Genomic DNA, 22,775 nt, shown 5'->3' on the forward strand with positions numbered 1-22,775 from the left:
GGAAAGGAGGCATCTTCATAAAATGCGTGTGGGATGATTTGCATGAGACGCTGCTTTAAAAAAAAAATGATAAAAAAAATACGGGATAAATCCCGTCCAGTATTGATTCAAAACGGGACGCGCAATTTCATTCTCAAACGCGGCACGATTCCGTATTTTAAAGGACGGGTGGCAACCCTACAGTGCCAGGTAACCACCCATACAATCACATTGTGATTCAGACTAGGAATGCAATGAATGTAATTACCCCGATCTACATACAAGGCGAAAGTCTTGCAACATTCAAAGATGATGGTTTGGGATAAGTACACCATACAACATAAAAGAGCTTATGAAGCCTTGAACCGAAAAAAGCAACATCTCAGAGATCATAAAAAAAAAAATAGGAGCTAATGTCGTTTTACTCGCTGTAGATTTTAGTCAAACATTAACAGTTATTTCACGAGGGAGACCAGCACATCAACTCAACGCGTGTTTAAAATCCATGCTTCTCCCACGCTCGGTTATATGTCGCGTGTTCTCGGGTAGGTGCACCAAAAAATGTATACATTTAAGCATGTAATGGGCAAACAAAAAATGAGGTATACCCGAAGGCACAGCAGTAGTACTTAATGTAACTTTACTTCTTAAATGTTAATGTTTTACTGTTTAATAATTTATATGCTTCTTATATGTTGTTCAAATTCTTTTATCAAAATACCACTGACAGCGCAATGCACGATAACATCGAGTGAATACACCATACGCATCCGCCCACGGCTGCCCTGCTGTGCGCAGATAGGACTTGATTGTACAATAAAATAAAATAAAGATAAAAAGACTAAAACAATCATCACCCATAAAGCGGATAGTAGACGTGACGTACTATATGTGTACCACATTTCAAGTGTATAGGTGCAACGGTTTGCGAGCTACAGGTCATTTAAAATCCTGGACAGACACACAAATTGCCACGGTAACAAATTACAGAAGAAGATTTTACTGTTTAATAATTTATATTTATATGAAATGTGCTTCTTATATATTACTTCATATTCTCATATGATAATGATGTTAATGTTTATATTGATTTCTGTGTTATTAAAACTGCATGTATGTGTGTATATGTATATATATATATATATATATATATATATATATACTAGCAAAATACCCGCGCTTCGCAGCGGAGAAGTAGTGTGTTAAAGAGGTTATGAAAAAAAAAAGGAAACATTTTAAAAATAACGTAACATGATTGTCAATCAAAGCCCGTTTCACTCAGTAAGTCTTATGTGTGTGTTTATGTATGTGTGTGTATATATATGTACATGTGTATATGTAGATATGTATATATATGTATATGTATATAAATGTTTATGTGTGTGTGTATATTATATATATAATATATATATATATATATATATATATATATATATATATATATAAAAGACAGCAACAGTTATAACAATGACAACACAATTACATTGACAATCATGTTACGTTATTTTTAAAATGTTTCCTTTTTTTTTCATAACCTCTTTAACACACTACTTCTCCGCTGCGAAGCGCGGGTATTTTGCTATATATATATACGAGCTGTATATACCCGGCGTTGCCCGGGGCAGAAGTAACCTAATCGGTCAAACACTTACATATATACCAAAGTAAACCTAATCGGTCAAACAGCTTCATATATACAGAAGCGAACCTAATTGGTCAAACAGTTATGCATGTGCAGAATGATTTTACAAACATTATGCGTGTTAACAATCATTAAAAAGAAAAGATTGAGGAACTGTTCTTCTATATGTGATGAAGCCACTAATAAGACAGATTTTTTTCAGGACCCAGCTGTTTCATAACTAAACTACTGCCACCCCAAAGTAATGCCTAATAGTGGTTTTTGGGGTAGCTGTGGAATAAAAAGGGTGTTTTTTAGTCAGTAAGAATCTGACAGTACCCTTCAGTACGGGCTGAAGGGTGCCTATGTAAGGTTTTACATCCTTCCCGTATGGAAAAAAAAACATACTAAACTTTTTTTTCATCATTACAGATAATCTCAGTCAAATCGAAGTATGCATTCTCAATTTATTTTTATCTAATTTTTACTTTTTCACAAAGCCATCCCATGCCAATTTGTATGAATAAACTTTTGCTAGAGAGTTAGGAAAAGTTTATTCATGCACATATTTTAATACGGATAATCTATCTCTAATCAAGGTTCTCATTTTCATTCTAATTTAAAATAATAATAGATACTCATTTTTTTCTTCTGTTTTAGAAAAACCAATCTATGCCACCTACGTCTTCGTCAAGTCAGCTTCATCCAGCTTCATCACATATAGAAGAAGAGTTCCTCAATCTTTTCTTTTTAATGATTGTTAACACGCATAATCTTTGTAAAATTATTCTACACATGCATAACTGTTTGACCAATTAGGTTCGCTTCTGTATATATGAAGCTGTTTCATCGATTAGGTTTGCTTTTGTATTTATGTAACTGTTTGACCAATTAGGTTTGCTTATGTATATAGATTAGCTGTTTGTCCGATTAGGTTCGCTTCTGTATATATGAAGCTGTTTATCCGATTAGGTTCGCTTTTTTTATATATGTAACTGTTTGACCGATTAGGTTTACTTTGGTATATATGTAAGTGTTTGACCGATTAGGTTACTTCTGCCCCGGGCAACGCCGGGTATATACAGCTCGTATATATATATATATATATATATCTATATCCGAAGCCGTGCAAGCACACTCTTTTGAGAATGCAACGTATAGTTGTACAGAAGAAAAGCAATCTTGCCTCAAATGAATGGCAACCTTTTGTAGGTCTATGAAGTTAATTTAAACTTTAGGTTTACACGGTGCTTTCTTTCCGAAGTACCTGCACTCATGAATATGTCTATATGTGTCAGTCGGTCAAATTCATGCGCTTCGCACCGGCGAAGTACCGCTTTTAAATTTTTATTAAGAAGAAAATAAAACGTTTTTAAATTGAGGGAAAATATACTAATAACAGTTTGTTAAGGATCAGTTTTTTTGTGAAGCTGCCTTTACTCGAGTGATCACTTCGACCTGACTTGGTGGCCAAGTGTAAGCGTTACCTGGAAGTAACCACCCATACAATCAGATTGTGAATCAGACTACGAATGCCGTGAATGTAATTATACACTCACTGCACTTGCTTACGGTAATCGAACCTCGGACGTCAGCGCTAGAGGGGCTTAGCAGCGGTGAAGTATTGGTTTTAAATTTTAATTAAGAACAAAAGAAAACCTCAGAGGTTCGATTCCCGAAAGGGAGTGAAGTGAGTGTCCGGCTACCTACCAGGTAAAGCTTATGGTCGGACAGCAAGTGACGTAACATCAGCCACGGTGCCTTCAGTTGTGAGAAGCAGATCATAGAATGATTGAAAATAGTTTTGCATTTACCTTTTTAGTAAAAGGCGAGCTTTTAAGCCTGAGAAATCACCCCGTAAATGCACACGTTTAATTGCACATGTGTTAATATGTATGGTTACACAGTATTAAAAGACAGTGAAGAACGTGATTTACCTTTGTTCCCGCGTTTGATAAAAGGCGAGCTTTTAAGCCTGAGAAATCACCCCGTAAATGCACACGTTTAATTGCACGTGTTAATATGTATGCTTACACAGTATTAAAAGACAGTCAAAAATTAACGTCATTTACCTTCGTTCCCGCGTTTGACTCGTGCTGTAAATCTCTTCCTTGTTTTTAGGTCACGTGATTACGTAGGAGGCGTGATGACGCGATATGTGACTCCGCCTCCTCCATTACAGTATATGGACAAAAAATATGTTCCAGTTATGACCATTACGCGTAGAATTTCGAAATGAAACCTGCCTAACTTTTGTAAGTAAGCTGTAAGGAATGAGCCTGCCAAATTTCAGCCTTCCACCTACACGGGAAGTTCGAGAATTAGTGATGAGTGAGTCAGTCAGTCAGTCAGTCAATCAGTCAGTCAGTCAGTCAGTCAGTGAGTCAGTGAGTCAGTGAGGGCTTTGCCTTTTATTAATATGTATAGATATATATATATATACATATATATATAGTGGTGGATTGCCGGCTTCTTACTCCGGCCCTCACCCTCAGGCCGCCAGGAGGAGCTCTCCGGACAGCATAAACGTGCCCTGAGTTCCAACAGGGCCTCATGGACTTTGTAGTTTCTACACACAGCCCTGCTGGATACCTTGGGGGCCACCAGGAGTCGCTGTAGGGGGGCTCGTGGGCTCTTATGTGCCCTATAACCCAGGAGTATGTCATGGTCACGTGACAGGAAGAAATGACGTGCTCCCGGGGTGAAGAAAAGGATTGTTTACCCTGACCCGGAAGGAATAAGGAACTGTGGACTGTTGGGCAGGAACACCTCCGGGTCAGGGTGTATAAAAGGACTAGGGGAAAGCCCAGACATTGAGCTGAGCTGGGAGGTAGGGTGGCAAAGTGTCTGGGCGAGGAGGAAAGAGTATTGTTGGTGATTGTGAATTATATGAGTAGTGTGGAGTGGAGGGTGCTTTGTGCACGTGAGTACAAAATAAATAGTTATTGTACTTTCATCTGGTGTTTGGAGTGGTACCTGAGGGTTCAAGAGGTGGACAAAAGCCTCTACTGCTACAATATTATATATATATATATATATATATATATATATAAATCAATACCTAGAAAGCAGCAATCAAGCCAAATGGCTGAAGCAAATCTGAGAAATTAACTATCCATTTATTGCTCTGTAGATATGCCAAAAGGAGCCACAATGCACAAGAACGGAAACTGTAAGTTATTTTTTGTCATCCACAAACTGCTGCTTTTAGAGCCAGTGCATATATTTCATCTCATTCTGCCACATCTCATTTATGAAGATGTAAATAACAGAACCTGGGAACTCTATCAGTCCAACTAGAACAAAAAGCCAAAATATAATTGTGTGCCTTTCTTCCTAAAACATTCAATGAGAAACTTTCAACAGTGGAAAATCAACATCCTTACAATTAATCACTACCCTAATTCTTAGTTTATAAAATTACTCTCAAGAGTGTTTGAAAAATTAAAAAATTTATTGCAGTCATCATTTAATGGAGCAGCTATTTTGCAAAAGTTATTTTCAGTAACTTAAAACTTATTTTTTTGTCTTTTATCATAGGCTTTGGACATGAAGTATAGGATTCCAACTTTCAAGCAGATGGAAGGCTGTGAAGTCTGTAGAGCTGAAATTAATCATCTATTCACTTTGCCAGCTATTCCAAATGTTCTTTTCCATTGAAATTAATTAGCATACTCTTCACTGAAACCAAAACACATTATTCTAGACACAAATCTTTGGATTCACTTCTTTTGGTCTTATGTAGATTTTTTTTTGTTTTGCCGCAATAAGCCTTTTAAGTGTAACATTGTCTCTTAGTTTTTTGTCACAGCAGCAGGTTTGCAATAATTACATAGAATTCATCACGTTTTTGCATCTGTGCATGTTCATGACACCATATGTCACTGAAACCAAAACACACATTACACCCTATTTTTAAAGTAAACTACTTACTTTATAATACGTTTTACTGAAAAAACAATAGTCCTTTATTAGAAAACTTGCTGTGCTGCCCATCTAAGACATGTTAAAATCTAAGTAATAAACGTAGGATTTCTGTTTTTTATTTAATGTATTTGGACTGGTATAATAATATGCACCCAATCCCTTTCCCTCACAGCGGCCTTTTCCTCTTTGGATAGAGCCACCTGTTTTCGCCATTTCCTCTCAGTGTCACTTGTGGAACTGACCATTCTTATAGTTTTCAAGTGTTTTACTGAGAAAATGCTGTGGTGATCACTAACACACTGACATGGTTTAGTGACTCTAGCCTAGTTATCTCAAGGTTTTGGTTTCTCGATGTGCACAATGATTTATTGTAATTTTCGCTTATCCATTGCCCACTGCATGAAGTTATCAGTCATTACTATTATAGCTATAAAACTTTGTTCACGTGACCTGAGTGGTTGCAAGAAAGCTGCTACCATGCTGCTGTTGCCTACATGTACTGCTGGGCAACAGAATGGGTCAATAAGACCAATTTTCAATTTGTAGACCCTATTTGTAGTACTAGGGAGTTGTACCGTGTTTGCCATTATGAATGTAGTGAGAAGTCAAGCAAAATTACGCCTTTTATTGGCTAACTAAAAAGATTACAATATGCAAGCTTTCGAGGCAACTCAGGCCCCTTCCTCAGGCAAGATGTCGTAGATTTAAATTTTTCTCTCTAACTTTAGCAACCAGACGGACACTCAGATACACAAACAAATATCAAGTAAGATATACATTGATGCTTATATCTTAATTGATAATTTAAAGCAGAAGGGTCTGTAAATTAAGGAGTGTAAATAGTGAATTACACATGCATTTTAAACTGGAAAGTTGCTGTGATGTATGTGCATGTGTGACTTTATGGGCAGGAAGCTTGCATTAAAAAGCTCTAGAAAGTTGTTATAGTCCAATCTGTTATAACTGAAGAAAACTATCTCTGGGTTAAAAATAAAACAAAGCAGTGTCAGTTATTCTAACATGATATGGAAAGAAATATTCCAGACTATATTAATTGGGTTATATTGATGTGTGCAACATTCAACTGTCAATCACCAGTCATTGGGCTTGCCTGTCAAAGCATTTTTTCAGCATTGCATAAATGCTAATATATTTTGCTGTTTGCAAAGCACAGTATTTTGTGCTAATTGATCTGCTGTGTTAGTTTACGTATTTTGGTTGTGGTACAAATTGTTATTTCTTCATAGTTCTATATTGTGACATTTTCCATCCTTCTTAGCCTACATATTTATCTAAGAAGGTCTCAGGATTTTGACTTAATTTACTAGGCTTGATGACTATACTTGATATTGCATTCTGGGAATTGAAAAAATCCTTTTGCTCAAGATGTATGCAGATGACTTGACATAGCCACTCTTTCATGGTCTATGAGCTGTAGTGCAGGGCACTAAGGCCACATTCAAACGTGTACAGCAGACAATGGTGACATTGTTTAAACTGTGCCATGGTTTTGAATTCCCATTTATTTTATTTTTTATGTGAAGCTATCTTAGTTCCTGTCACATGGATGCAGTCGTCACCAATGATGATGTCATTAAATGTGACAGTATAAATATGGTAGTGATCATACACTTCTTTATCCCTTAATGGATTCAGCCACATTCAGGAACCTTACCATTAGTTAGCTCAAATACCAAGTAGGCCATAGTATTAGAATTTCGTATTTTGGTAACAATCTCCTTTTGATTTTCACCATTGCATTTGTTTAACCCTTTCTGTTTCTGGTTGCTCAGTTTTTTTAGCCCTACTGGAATTGACCTATTGTTTGTCCCTGACAATGTTATTCGCTATATGATCATCTTCTGGTTTTCTTGTGCTCACAATGGTGTCAATTACAGAACCGGAAAGTAGAATTATATGTTTCTTATTTTGTGGAAAAAGACTGGATCATTTGCACAAATTAATTAAAAGTCTAGCATTTTTGATTCTCACTGTGTACATCTTGTTTCAGGACAAACTCAACATAATCACACAAGTCAACATAGATACTGAAGTCTCCAAGTATTGTGTTATTGTTGACTGTGGCAAATTGAGGTGTATGATGATTAGTGAATGTTAGTGTTAATTGGTGAAATTCACCCTTGCCTTAGCTGCAATGAATTTTCAGGGCTTGTTGGCAGGGCCAGATTAAGACCTTTAGAGGCCCTACTCACTTAAAAGAGTTTGGTGCCCCCATATCTTTCTAAGCACCACATGCACGTACAGTAATAAGGGGAGTTTCTGTGCATAAATTCAGAACACATGGTATTAAAAATATTTATTTTGTTTCCATATAAAATTATCATACCATTTTTTTTCAAAATATCGTACAAAATGCTTACGATAATGGTATGCTATGTACGGTATTTTCGTACATGTACAATGATTATCGTATGTCTGGAAATGCTGTGCTGCACTCACTGTCAGTAGATGACTGAACAGGACAGTGGACATGACTAAAACAAGAACAATCATGTGAGCCTCGGTAGACTGTGTGGCACTTACCATACTCTAATTTTGTTGCATCCACAAGATTAATGTATATCATTAGCCTCTATTATATTATTAATTTTTATTATTGTATATATATATGCATGTAATTTTTTCATTTAATGTGGGAGCCCCTTTTGGTGGAACCTGGATCAGCTGCACCATTTTCATTTTTGGTGCCCTCCACCCCTTGATGTCATAAGCACATGCTTATTTTGCTTAATGGTTAATCCAGCCTTGTTAACTAGTGACCTTGTTTGATGAATATTTTCATGAAAATTCTCCATATAGCCATCATAGACAAAATTTTTTCCCAGTGCTGATGCTTTATGTGGACAGTGTGACATCACAGAACTGTAGTAGGCAATGTTGGATGGGACAGCACCAAAAGTATTTATTGCTGACCCTAGTACTGAGCTGTATGTTAAATTAAATTCTTCTTTAGGTATGGATTTAATAAGAATTGTTTTATTGTGTGGCGAGCGGCTGGGGGGTGGTACCCAGCCAGGACGCCCGGAAGGACCGAAGGAGGGATTACGCCTCCTCCGGACCACGAGGGGGCGACCACCCTGGTGGCTATGGGGACCATGGGAAAGGAGCATGGAAGCTCAATCCTATAGGGGCCCATGGTCACCACCAGGGGGCGCCCAGATTCCTTCAGAGCCCTGGTCCTCAGCTCTTCCGCCACACCCGGAAGTGCTGGGGGGATGAAGACCAGGGACACCCAGAGTGCTTCAGGTTGCACAGCCGGCACTTCTGCCACACCAAGGAGTGCTGGCAGAAGTTCATTGGGAGGCATCTGGAGCACGTCCGTCCATTCGATGGCTGGAGTTGGGTGGAAGAGGACGGAGCTCGGAGGAGAGGAGTGGAGGCGGTCAGGAGAGAGAGGCATTAGAAAGGCCTGGACTTGAAGGGTGATTTGGTACGGAGTGCTGGGTTGTGTGCACTTGTGTGTTGGTGGTTGAACCTTCGGTGTCCACCTGTCTGTGTCCGGGCCAGCTTCCACAATTGATATGCTAAAAATTAGCATAAAACTTGTGAATACGTTTAAACACAAATTACATATGTAAAAGGAAATTGGAAATGCATTGGAGCAATCTTGTCTTCAAAGGTAATGTCTTCTTTGTATGTCACTAAGTCACTTGTATGTGACATTTATTTAATATGTAAGCCTACAACTCTAATAGTATTACCCAGAGTGCTCAGCAGTTGATTCAAACAGGAAGGAGTTAAGAATCCATGTGCTTTATTTATGCTTACTTGGTAGCAGTGGCAGTGAATGAGCAAGCATATCATGAAAAAAAACAAAACTGTACTTTTTGGTTCGATAGACATGAGTACCTGCTATCAAATCTGTAGGGGACAAGCCTCGGTAAATTAATACTTACTTTTCCTGTTTTACTGTTCTTTTGTTTAATTTTACTAACTTTACGTAAGGGATGCACAGTGGCACAGTTGTTAGCATTACTCCCTCGCAGCTCAGGTCATATTTATGGCCACAATAATCGGTTCAGTATTGTTGGCATTATCCTTCCCTTGCCCTCAGGGACATTTAAAAGATCATTGTCCACTAAAAACTAGCTCAGTCTCTCCTACACCACTGACTTCAATGTATTTTGCTGAATTCAGCAAAGTTCCTGACCATTTCCGCGATTTTGCTGAATTTAAAGCAAAGCGAATTCAGCAGGGTTCAATCATTAGTAGTGAATATACTGAATTAGTTTTGAAACAAAAACCATAAACTGTGAAATACAAATGCTAAAAGCATTTATTAGTACACAGGTGATAACATTAAACAGTTTACAAAGTTAGCATCACAGAATATCCCTGGTAAAAAGTATATGGACATAAACAAAGAAACGTTACATCTCTTTTAATAAATTATTTATGAAATTAAATCAACATACCACTTCTGCAGCTTTATCATAACCGTCTGGGTTGATGGATGGTAGGAGGTGGATCCTGGTTGCTTCCACCAGGTGGATAATTCTTGGATTTCCAGCTAGATACTCTTGACACATGAACTGCATTAAGAGTAAAAGTAGCTCACGGCCCAAAATTTCATTACCATGTGCTCCAGCAGAATAACGGAACTCGGGTTCTCCTAAAGAGCATAAGTAATTTGATTACAAACAATATACTAGGACTGTTTTATACTGTTGTTTCTGTAGATAAAATTAGGAAAATAAAGCTGTTTTTCTTTCTATAACCTTACCTAAATGAACCAGTAGTTAAAGCAGGATTCAGTGAGAAAAATAGACACCTAAGACACATTAATAAAAAGTACAGTTATACAACTTAGTAACATAACATTCTCAACAACATTTAATCCGTTTCATACAGGAAACAACTGTGGATGGGGTGCCAGTCAATTTCAGAATCCAGCTATACAGACACACACATATATTTGACTATTTTAGAATCATTAAATAGCTTAACTAATGCTTTGCTGGTGTGGGAGAAAGAAAGGAATACCTTTAAAAAACTATGTGATGTGATGTGATGTGGGAGACCTGAAGGTTGCTGAGGGTTGTGTTAGTGTTACCAGTGTTCCCAGAACAAGTTCTTTTATCTCGCAATGCACCCTGGGTATCATCAAGATGAGTCAAAGTGCAGAGCTTGATGGCAACTCCGGTCTGTTCTGGGAACTGAGAAGGATGGCTGAGTGGGCTCTGAGGGCAGATAAGGAGGCATTTGTTAGAGGAATCTGTGAGCAAATGACACATAATCAATGCTTTAGTGAACAACGTCCTGCTCACAGAGGAATTGAAGCACTATGCATATCCAAATCTGTTCCTCAAAGAGCTGCAGTAAGGGCGGCTGATGTAACAGTCCTTACAGATGACACTGCAGTTGTGACCCGCTGGGCTGGCTACTTTGAGTAGCTGTTAAAAGCTGATCCTCCGACTGGGACATTGGATATCTCTGGGTCCACAGATCTTGAGGCTGATCCTCCAATTACCTGTGAACCACCCAATTTCACTGAGATTGTACAAGTGGTGAACCAGCTGAGGGTAGGGAAAGCTGCAGGGATCTGTTGTATCCGGGGTGAATTTCTCCAGGCTGGTAGTAAGGCTGTCCTCCTAGCATTGGAGGCAATCTTTGCTTCCATATGGGAAACAGGTGTCATCCTAACTGACTGGAAAACATGACTTTTTATTCCTATCTGGGAAAGGGAAGGATGATAGCCTGGATTGCAGTAATTACAGGGGGATAACACTGCTCTCAGTGCTGGGTAAGGACCTTGCTAGGGTCATTCTCAATAGGATCCATGATCACCTGCTCACCTACCAGCGACCTTGAGCAATCTGGTTTTATGCCTATTAGGTTTACCATCAACCGCATCCTGGCACTGAGGGCTTTTATGGAGCGCAAACATGAATATCGGCAGAGTTTCTTTGCAGGCTTTCATAAAGCGTTCGACTTAGTTAATCGAGCTGCCGTGTGGGCTGCATATCATGACTGGCCTCTACACTGGTACTGTGAGTTCTGTGAAGAGTGGAGGCAGAACCTCTGCATTTTTGCCAGTTGATTCTGGGGCTTGTCAGGGGTGTGATCTTCCTCCTACTCTGATCAATCCTTGCATGGACTGGGTGTTGGGCAGGGTCGTGGGTCCAAGAGCTGTGGGGCATCTGTTGGTGAAGAGAGATTCCCTGACTTTGCTGACGATGCTGTGATCTTTGCGGTGTCAATGGAGGCTGTGATCAGGGCTGAGTGAAGAGTCTGAGTGTCTGGGCTTGCAAGTGTCCTGAATGAACCTTTAATGACCTCTTGGGTACAGCCATCAGCAATGTGTCTGTCTGCAGAGAGAATGTCAACATTGTTGAGAAGTTTACTTATTGCGGCAGCAACATTAATGTCTTTGGTGACTCAGTAGATGGATTGGAAGGACATGGGGTCTGAGGTCGCTGGAAAGGGATGTGTGGCACTCCCAATATCTTTGCAAAAGGATGAAGGTTCAAGTCTTTAGAGTTCTGGTGCTTCCTGTTTTGCTATATGGTTGCAAGACATGGACGCTATCCAGTGACCTGAGACAAAGACTGGACTCTGGTTTGACTTTGTGTCGAATGAGTGGTTCCTCATGGAGTCCTGAATGAGGCACATTACCTGCATTGTGAGGGAGCATCAGTTACGGCACTACACCCATATGGCACGATTCTCTGTGGGCTGGCTTTCAGGATCCTCACTATTAAGGACCTGAGTGGCTGGACCAGGCCAAGGGAATGCCTACGTAACACCTGGCTGTGGCAGATAGAAGGTCATTTCTGGAGGGTGGGACTGGACTGCATGTTTGCCTAGGGGGTTGCCAACCAGGATCACGAGTTGTTTTGTCGTGTGGTGGGTGCAGCAACCTGCTGTACCAGTGCAAGCTCCCAAATCTGACCTGACCTGCTGTCTATAATGTGGCCTCATATTGGGCCACGTTACATTTACCAGCTAGTCAAATATTAATATTTTTGAAGTGTGAGAAAAACAGAAAATTCATATAGGTATGGGAAGAATGTGACAACTCCAGAAGGACAGTGACCAGGGGCCTCATGTATAAATGGTACATACGCACAGAAATGTTGTGTACGAATGTTTCCACGCTCAAATTGCGATGTATAAAACCTAAACTTGGCATAAAGCCACGCACATTTCCACGGTACCACATACCCTGGTGTACGCAATTTCTCTGCTCGGTTTTGAAGACTGGTGGCACCCAGCGTCAAACCAGTGCTACTGTTCCTGTGTGGTCACCCGTTCTTTCGTAGATCCACATTCCTGACGTGGCTTTATAAATACACTGAAACTAACTGCGTATGGTTTATTAGTGTAATGCATCTGATTGTAATTAACCTGCAACAATATAATGGTCCAGGGAATAGCCATAGTATTCCAAATACCATGACTGCTTTAGCGTTGTTACTCTCAATGCACCTTCTTCTTCTTTCAGCTGTTCCCATTAAGGGTTGCCACAGCAGATCATCTTTTTCCATATTACTCTCACTGCACCACTCGGAGTATTTATATCACTGTATCTGAGTGGGGAATCACAGCAGCAGCTAATTGGAAAGAGAATTATCGGTATACAGAATGAAGCAGACGCTGCCTGAGCCACGGCAAAATGTTTCAGAGACTTTCCTGTACGGACTTCGCAGTTTAGAAAAAGTTTCATCCCAAGAACTATAAACGCACTAAATCAGTCCATCAAGTGCTCCTTGTAGAACTGTTTGGACTTATAAGTACAATCACCTCACTGTAAACTTGGACTACAGTTATAATATTGCACAACCTGCGGCACTTTATAAAGCGCGTATTTACATATGATGACAATATCATTTTTAAGATGAAATGCAGCAAAATATGTTGATTATATTATACAGATAAAACTTTAACTTCATTTAAATAATCTGTATTGTTAATAATTAAACATGTGAAGACACGGTGCCGCAGCGCTAGCTAGTTCAGGGCTTGTTCCTGCATTGCGTTGTATTCTTGCTGGTGCTGACGCGACACTGGAAGGATAGACGGATAGAATAATTAAACATGTACTACGAAGATATTTCAATGTTCCTTAAAAGTTTTGAAGAATCGGCATTCTAAGCTTACAAATGGCTTCACATTTATTACAGAGCTGATTGTGTGGCGATTGGGTATTTGGAGAAAGAAAAGTAAGGACAGGAATTGGGGGTTAGTACATTTGAAAGTGAGAGTACTTCTGTAATAAATTATTTCATCGAAGGTCGCGCATGGCGCAGCAAGCCTCTTGCGTGAGACATGAACAAGCACTGCGCCACCGTGTTTCCATGTTTAATAACATGCTTTCATTCCTATCATCATGAAAAAGATATCACGTATACATCTCAGTATTTTAATTATTCAGAGAGCTGTAATATCACAAATTTAATGGATTATGTGTCCTCTCGGAGAAAGAGACAGCCTGTTTAAGAAGCAGGTAGTGATTCATACACAGAGCACATAGAAGATCAAATACAGAACAGAGCATTTAATGTGCTACTTTACTTACAATGGGATTTGAGAAACTAGTAAATGAAACGATTTTAAGATGAAGTTTATGATGTTCTACTTTAATGGCAAAATAAACTACGTGATTAAAGTGGAAATTTCGAGATTAAAGTTGACATTTCGTGCTTTTTTCCCACTGTGTGCCTATTTTTTTTGTCTGTACCCTAATAAGCTTTCATATGACACTCAGACGGTGAGCTACGACTCGCCTTTTCACAGCGACTTTGATATGTGACTTCTTTTTTATTTCAGGCACTGTGCGACTTTGTGAACTTGAGCTTTCAAGTTTCTCTGACACTCTGTCACTCAATCAACTTCCTTTTGTTGATTATACCACTGTTTAAACCAACAAATAGTAAGTTTTTGCTTTGCCTCCACTTGGTATTCACTGAAATTCTTATATTTTCCCCCATGCTTTTCCCATTGTCTTTTCACAGTAGGCTATTTATATTGATTTGCATATTCAAAGAGGCGTAATTCTGGGAGGAGTTGGGGTGGGACAGAAGGCGCGTGCACATGCGTTACTTTTCACGCTGATCGGATTTATGTAGCGGAAGAACGTGGAAGTTTGCGTACATACAGATTCCTGCATCTGGATTTTTCTGTGCGTATGCACATTCCTGCTTTTGTGCTTATGCCATGTTATAGTGTGAGTTCTACGCACAACGTTATACATGAGGCCCCAGATCTTGTCCCAGGTCCAAGGAGATTTGAAACACCAGTGATATTGTCCTGGACCATGAAAAAATTTTTACCCCAAAATCATTTAAAAATAATACAGGCTGACAAATTTTTATTTTGATAAATACAACTTGATTAAACAGTAGTCGTATTAGTATATACAAAAAAGAAAAAAAAAGCAACCTATAAAAAAAAAACATTTATTTTCTTGCTGATTTTGCAACATTCCCCTTGAAAGCTACTCCATTAAATAACAGAAAGAATTAAATAAAAAAATAAAAAAGCAGACTGTACATATTAATAATATAAAGATTATCATTTGCTCGTGGCATATATACCTCTAGGAGCATCCAAACTACTATATTTTCATGAACATATTTCTGCATAAGAGCAAATTAAATACTCCTGCACAAATCTGTATACTGTAGCTTGTATTTTGTTTGAAGATTAAGATGTGTGATTGAAAATTAAGTAAAACAATACTCTACACTTTTCTAATTTGTATAGCACTCTGTGATATTACTTTCTGTGAACAATACTATATAAATGAACAATTGATTGATTAAGAAATGGTTACAGATTTATTTTGTATTGATAAATAAAAATAATACAATAAGCTCAGAGAGATGTGTAGCCCCTTATAAAATGAGAAACAATATTGTGAATAGGATACAACTGAGAAAATGTTGCAATGGGTAAGGGCACCATTAGGTTGGCAAAGAGCAGAACTAAGCCCCAGAAAAAGGCTTAAGGTTAGAGATAGAATAGAAGAGGAAGACAGACACTGACAGCAGAAAATATCCTTTTCATCCCAATAGGAGAATGTCGCTGGGTAAATAACCCTGCAAATGTGTGCCACATATTCCAATGTGATAGTAGTTTGGATAGCAGCGTTAATGTGAGGGAGAGATCATATGGGTCAAAATGTGCACTACATTCTCAGTATGATAGGGCACAGGTGCCCTAGCAGTGACTGAGAGTAAATAGGCTGAAGAAGATTGACAGATGGAAGGATGACAGCTCAGGGATTTAGAGATACTATAAGCCACTTGAGCACTAGGGCATATCCTGCCCCCAAAAGTGCTTCCATTTCTTTGCCAGAAGTAAAACAAGGATTGAGTTTAAAGCTGCCTCAACAGTACAAACCAACCGAGTGCTGAAATGGGGACACACAAATAGTGGAAGTAAGACAGGCTGGGATATGGATAATGAAAGAAAAAAGAGGCAAAAAGAAAGATTGCAGTGGGAGTGTTTTGCAATGGTGCAGTGATCCACCACATACACATGGGGTTCAAGACCAATGGATTTTGTTTACATTCTTTTTTATCTTGTACTACAAGTTCTCTCTTTTGTGTATCCCTCCTTGTAGTTTCTTTTTAAATAAAGGCTCTTTTTTGTTACTGTTTACTCCTGTATATACTGTAGTTCTGGCTGTAAAGAGCTGCTATGAGGGCTGACACCTCTTACAGTATATTATATCATTAATACATTTCTAAGAATATGTGAAGATTTTTCAAATTGGTAAATCTGAAGCATTTGGTATGGAGCTGCATGACAAATGCCTGCAATTTTAGTTGAGTAAAAATGAGATTATTCAAAAATGCACCACACAAAAACAACCATATTTACAATTACTTTCGTAGCTCAGTATTTTCATAAAATTAAATTAGCAAATTAAATGACATTTTTATGTTCTCAGATAAAATATTACCCTTTTTTAATATTGCCTTCACTTGTTTGATTTTTGCAAATAAAATTTAACTGTAGTAATGATATCTGTGAAGATTTAACAACAACTGTGGAAACCTACTGCTCTATAATTTTTGAGAAGCCCATGTCTCTGCATCCTTATGTCCATTTTGTGTAAGAAAGGAGAATTTTGTCAAATCCATGATGTGTGCAAAATCTACTAAATAGTTCTCCTGCTTTAGAGCATTTGCAAGCTGCAACTTACCCACTTCATGTTCTCCAGGGTTGTCAGAAATTTCAATAGCATAGAGCTTCTGTCCATTGTGACTTTTGCCAATGTTGTAAATTCTTGTGATGTTGGGGCACATTTCATTTACAACTTTCATTAGCTGATGAGAAAATGAAACAGCATTATGCACAGAGAGGAAATTAGACATTTACTGTTCTAAAAATCTTCTGGTTAGATTAATAAAAAAATGTTTTAAAGCACACACTCTTACTTTTGTAAGCATCATCATCAAATTCTCCCTATATGTTGAGTTTTACGGCAGAAATTGCACCAGCACTACAACTAACCTATATAATAAGCTTAAAAGGTTAGTAGACACTGAATTATGGCTTGCTCCCTCTCTCCAAGGCTTGCTTATCATTTTTATGTGTAGTTCTTGGGCGCTGTGATTCAGCATCTGGCTCAGGCATCTCTTGTGATTTTGTTGATATGGGATAAAAGACTGAATGTTTTTATGTAGACTGAACTGTTACACTCAACTGGCTTTGATGTTTGAGGGAGGATATCCTTTTTGCTTTGCTTTAGAACATAAATCAAGACAAGAGAAGATGAAAGATATATAATTATAGCTTTTAAGATCACACACAGTACTTTGAAATTGACAGGCAAACCACATTGTGTGGTGCTTCACCATTTAGATGTGCAAACTGCAATGCTGTCAATTTGAGAACGCAAGGGGGCACCAAAAAGGGCAATTTGATAAATGTTAATGTAATTTCAGTTTGGACTGAACTGTTTCTTTTATGACTATGCCTTTTAAAAGCCATGCAGAAATTGACCATTTTCCTAAGATGGTGTTATGTAATTATATTTGAGTGCATTACATCTGCTCTGCTTTTGCAGTTTGTTATTGTATTAGCCTTCTATCTCCCATATCACTTTAAAGGTTTCCTGGGTGTTTGTGTTATTTCTTCAGCTGTTTTAGTCATTTACATACATATTTTCTGGCAGATCTGTAATACAAAAATAACTATGTTTTTCTCCATTGTAAAAATGTATGTACTGTAGTTCTGCATTATTTAACCTGAAAACAATTTTCCTTATTGTTTCTTTTTTGCTTTTGTTAATAATATATCCAAATAGTTTTTCAGAAGTTTGATGACATTGTTTGAGATTTTCTAAAAATGTGAATTATGTTTATTATAAGCAGTAGCCATTAACAAAATTGTTTTAATGCAACTTCCACATTATTTGTATAACATTTACCTTCATATACTTTATATTGTACATTCAATGGGTGCTGTTTCATTATTTTATAAGGGGCTCCTTAGATAGCATTATGGATTGTCGCCTTATTAACTAATATATAAGATTTATTTGAATGTGGCACAATGCTTAGTATTGATGACTCATAATTCCAGTTGTGATAATGTGTGGAGTTTTTGAATAGTCTCTCCATTCTTCTCAGGTTTCTCAACAGTTTTCTTGGTTTTCTTCCCACATCAAAAAAGACATGCAGGGAAGGTTGATTGGCTACTCTAATTAGTCCCTCTGTGAATTAATGTGGGTGTGTTCTTAAGTGCACTTTTAATATACTGTTGTCTCATCCAGTATTGACTTCTGTATTGTGCCTGAATGTACTGTCATTTACACTTTGGATGGGTTAATGCTCATCTGCCCTTCTTTAGTTCATAATGCTTTTCTAAAGTATATGTATTCTAGTACCTGCCCTTCAGCTTGTTAAGCACAGTTTCACTTCATTCAACAATCAAACCACACAGGTTTCTCTTCTGTTCTGCCAGGAGACTCCTTGCCGGATATCTGCACCCACCTCCAAGCTCAGCTCTTTGAAATCCATTAGGCCCTTTTAATCCTGATCACATAAGCACTCCAAGGATCACGTCTGGTCTTCTCATAACTATTTGCAGACAAGATTTAGTTTTTCAAAACTCCTGAGTTTTCTCTACATGGACTACCCTTGGTGCCACAGATATCTGTGTAATGTCTAAATTTCCTAAATTACTCCAAATTCCCCCTTGGGACAATAAAGTGTTGTCTATCTTTCTAAGTGGCTGGCTCACTCATGCCCTGAATAACATAGAGTGCAGGAGTCCAGATGCCAGGACAACTATCAGCTTGGGTAACAAGCCTTCTCCCTCATCGCCCTTCCACTAAATACTTATCCACAGAATCATTATTACTATTTACAATGTAATCTCATACATTATAAACCTGTATCTGGCCAGGATAACTTTTTCAATGGTTAATTTAATGTTAGTAAGAAAGATTTGTACATTTCAGGATCACGTTAACTGTATAACCATTAAAAAATGTCCTGACTGAGTTTATTCACTTACTGTAATTCATCCATTTTTAATTAGAACAACAATGTCAGTTTAACTTGACTACATTCACATGCGGTATCTAGGAAGTCAAAGCATATTATCAAAGAAACAGCCTTTACTCATGATTGTATCAATAAATGTAAAATTCAGTATTCAGGAAACAGTATAATCTGTAATACTAATTGTTAGAAAGTGCACATCATATGGTATGAGAGTATGCAGAATGAGAGTATCCAGAATGTATGAGAGTATGCAGTATTATGAGATGTGTTATTGGGGAACAAGATATACAGATGTAGTAATTATCTTCAGGTGAGGTAATAATGCTTCCTGTTTATTAAGGGTTTGCATTGTACATATAATAATAATAATAATAATTCTTTGCATTTACATATATAGTAAGAAAGTTTGCATTTATTTACAAGAAACCACACATATTTATTCATATACATCTGTAACTCAAAATTAAGCTGTGCATGTCTACCATCAAATATAACTTCCTTAAATTCCTACTATGCGACTGCAAGTATTTTGACTGACATTCTTGGGCAAACACTACCTTTTCTGAATTCACCATATAGCCAACAGTCCTTCCTTCATTCCTCTAGTAACCACAATGGTATGTTACAACGATTTAAATATTATATTGGGCTATAAGACACATAATTCTCTTAATGGTTAGAAATTTTTCAGACACAAATCACAGTATTGATTTTAGTTTCCAGTTTTTTACATTCACATCGCACACCTAAGATTACACAAATTAAAATGGTCCTCATATGTAGGATACATATATAGAAAACACTGCCATCTTTCCCAGATGTAGGAGGTATAGTATGACCTTATATGAGGACTGATCATTTATGTTTAGGTAGAATGCCTAGAGGGGGCTGGGCGGTCTCATGGCCTGGAACACCTGCAGATTTTATTTTTTCTCCAGCCGTCTGGAGTTTTTTTGTTTTTTCTGTCCTCCCTGGCCATCGGACCTTACTTTTATTCTATGTTAATTAGTGTTCTCATATTTTAATTCTTACTTTGTCTTTTTTCTCTTTCTTCATCATGTAAAGCACTTTGAGCTACATTATTTAGATGAAAATGTGCTATATAAATAAATGTTGTTGTTGTTGTTATAACATTTATTCTTATTTATGCACATTAGCTTTGAGGACTAATTTCTAAGTTCTTCTAAAATACAGGGTGAGCCAAAAAGAAGTACCACATTTCAAATGTTTATTCTACAAAAACGCTACAAAATAAAATAAATTTCATTATGACACAAGAAAGTGTACACAAAATAGATTTTTTTCACCGTGTTTAAAAAATGATGTTTTCAAGGTGGTGGCCATCATTAGCGATACAGTCTTCGTGACGATTTCTGAATGCTTGCATGACTCATTCGTCCATTTCAAGGGGAATACCGGTGATTTTGTGGTGGAAAGCATCCTTGAGTACTTTAAGGTTTTGAGGTCGGTGTGTGTATACCTTCGGCTTGAGATAGCCCCACAAGAAGAAATCGCACAGTGCAAGATCAGGTGAACGTTAAGGCTACCCGACATCTCTGCACAGGGAGATCAGCTTCCATAAAATCTGCATGGATCTCCACGCTGTATGGTCTATTGCTCCATCTTGTTGATATCAGGCATCCACCACATCCATTAATTCCAGTTGGGGCTGCAAAAAGTTCTGTAGCATTTCAATGTAATGTTCTGATGTGACGGTGACTGTTGCTCTGCCTTCCTCAAAAAGTAAGTGCCAACAATGCCAAATTCTGCAACAGCGCACCAAACTGTAACATGCTCAGTGTGCAGGGGTCTTTGATAAAAGTTCAGGAGCACTGGTTGCAGCCCAATAGTGAATGTTTTGCCTATTTCCACATACATTCAAATGGAAATGTGCCTTGTCACTGCACATGATGATGGAATCTCAATGAACGATTTGCAGAATGTTTGTGCACAACTCTCTACGGCTCTCCCAGTCTCTCTCAGTGAGTTCCTGCCATCATTTTGTATGGATGGAAATTAAAGTCCTCATGCAAAAACCTCCTCAAAGACGTGTTGGAAATGCCTAAGGCAGAAGCATGTTTGCGTGCTGAACGTGCAGGAGACGGCAAAATTGATGCCCTTTCAGTTTGGATGTGTTCAGCCGTTCATACAGTCCTGGAGGACGGCCTGGAGATTTTCTGTTGAATGTTGAACCTATCTGTCTAAAATTAGCCAGCCACTGAAGAATTGTTTTCCAATTTGGGACATCACCGTTAGGAGGAATGCTGATGTGTGTTCGGAAGGTGCATCGTATAGTGATGATGGATTTGTTGTTTTTGAAGAATGCTTCAACAGCAAAAGCACCAGACCAAAGCATGTTTCCGACTGAAAACTACAAGAGATTGCCTATCAAAGGACCCCCACCCCAACCCACTCGGCTGCATCTACTTCACACAATGACCTTGAGAAATGTGGTACTTCATTTTGGCTTACCCTGGTATAAAGCAATAATATTTCAGGCCACATCACATAGCAAATCATTTATTAGATTTGACTTGATGCCTTTCACAAACTACTTTAAGAGCTATAGACCTTAGCCACAGAAACGAACATTCTTATTGTGTTCAGTTTGTTAATTTTTAACTTCTGTTTTGTAGTTCTAATCTAAATGATTAATTAAGTGTTATGGATTTTAGGATTTCCAATTCAATTGTGATGTTACTTTTCTGATTCACTTTTGTTTTTCATTTTTTAGAATTCTTTCACATTATTTTCAGGCATCGTTTTGTTTTTTGTGGGTGCTGCCATTGTGATACCGACTTTACAGCACCATCGTAATAATCATTTTGGAGGTGGCTGCTTGTGACATCAGCAGCACAAGGTCAGTTCCTTCTTATCCAAGTTAGATGGATTTTCCCTTTGACATTTAGCACTCTTTTTTTCAGCTGCAGTCTTTCGGTGTTGTATTTTTGGCTGCTATTTTGACAGTGATTTAGAGTTTTGTTTTGGCTTGCTGAAAGCCAAATTAAATGTACATTTAATTTCTTGGTCTTAATTCCAACAATTTCTAATACTCTTTAACAGAACAGTGATTTATCTTCCAGAGCAGTGTTTCTCAAACTGTGGGACTGTGGAAGCCCTAGATAAGTTGTCAACTTAAGTTTAAAAGAAAAAAAAATTAAATCACCCATCATTTTAATATTAATAATTTAGGGGACTGCTGATTACAGATTTCAGGTCTGCACCCAATTAAACAGAGCTTTTTTCCTGCATATTGAAGAATTAAAACAACTTACTTAAGTCCAGTTATGAGCAGATGAAAACCTATTTTACACTGCACATACATCAAGAACTTCATCACATGCCCTGTAGCATCACCTACTCCAAATTCTTCTAATTTCTATCAGTCTCACAAGATTAATTCCAAAATCCTGAAGCAAACAGGAATGTTAAAAAAAATACAAATCAGAATTTCTGAAGTATTAATTTATTTTTTACTATTAACCGTATTGAGCAATGGCAGTTGTGTGTTATCCACGGTGTGGTGCTACCACATAAAAGCATGAAAACGTACAAACTGTAAAGACATTTGGAAACAAATATTACTTACAAAAGTAAATTACTTGATTTTTTTAAATAAAAAAGTGACAATTTTGAGCCTTTACAAAAAAACATTCTACTGTGCACTTTGTGTATTCTATCATTGCACATGGAACTGAAAAAATATAAAAAAGCACATACAACTGCAGAACAGCTCATCTTTGTTTGTGTTGACTTGTGCACCA

The 22,775-nt window shown here is 37.8% G+C and overlaps 1 protein-coding gene across 1 annotated transcript in view; it reads right to left on the reverse strand.

The window, feature by feature from the left end:
• The window catches only part of LOC114646877 (inactive carboxypeptidase-like protein X2), a 357,898-nt gene that overhangs the window by 48,329 nt on the left and 286,794 nt on the right, over positions 1 to 22,775 (reverse strand). The window contains exons 8-9 of the mRNA XM_028795245.2: positions 16,701 to 16,824; positions 9,964 to 10,160 (exon numbers count right to left, since the gene is read on the reverse strand). Of these exons, the coding sequence (XP_028651078.1) occupies positions 9,964 to 10,160; positions 16,701 to 16,824 (321 nt within the window). The remainder of the gene's footprint in view (positions 1 to 9,963; positions 10,161 to 16,700; positions 16,825 to 22,775) is intronic.

This window comes from Erpetoichthys calabaricus, chromosome 2, assembly GCF_900747795.2.
Source record: "Erpetoichthys calabaricus chromosome 2, fErpCal1.3, whole genome shotgun sequence".
Lineage (NCBI taxonomy): Eukaryota > Metazoa > Chordata > Cladistia > Polypteriformes > Polypteridae > Erpetoichthys > Erpetoichthys calabaricus.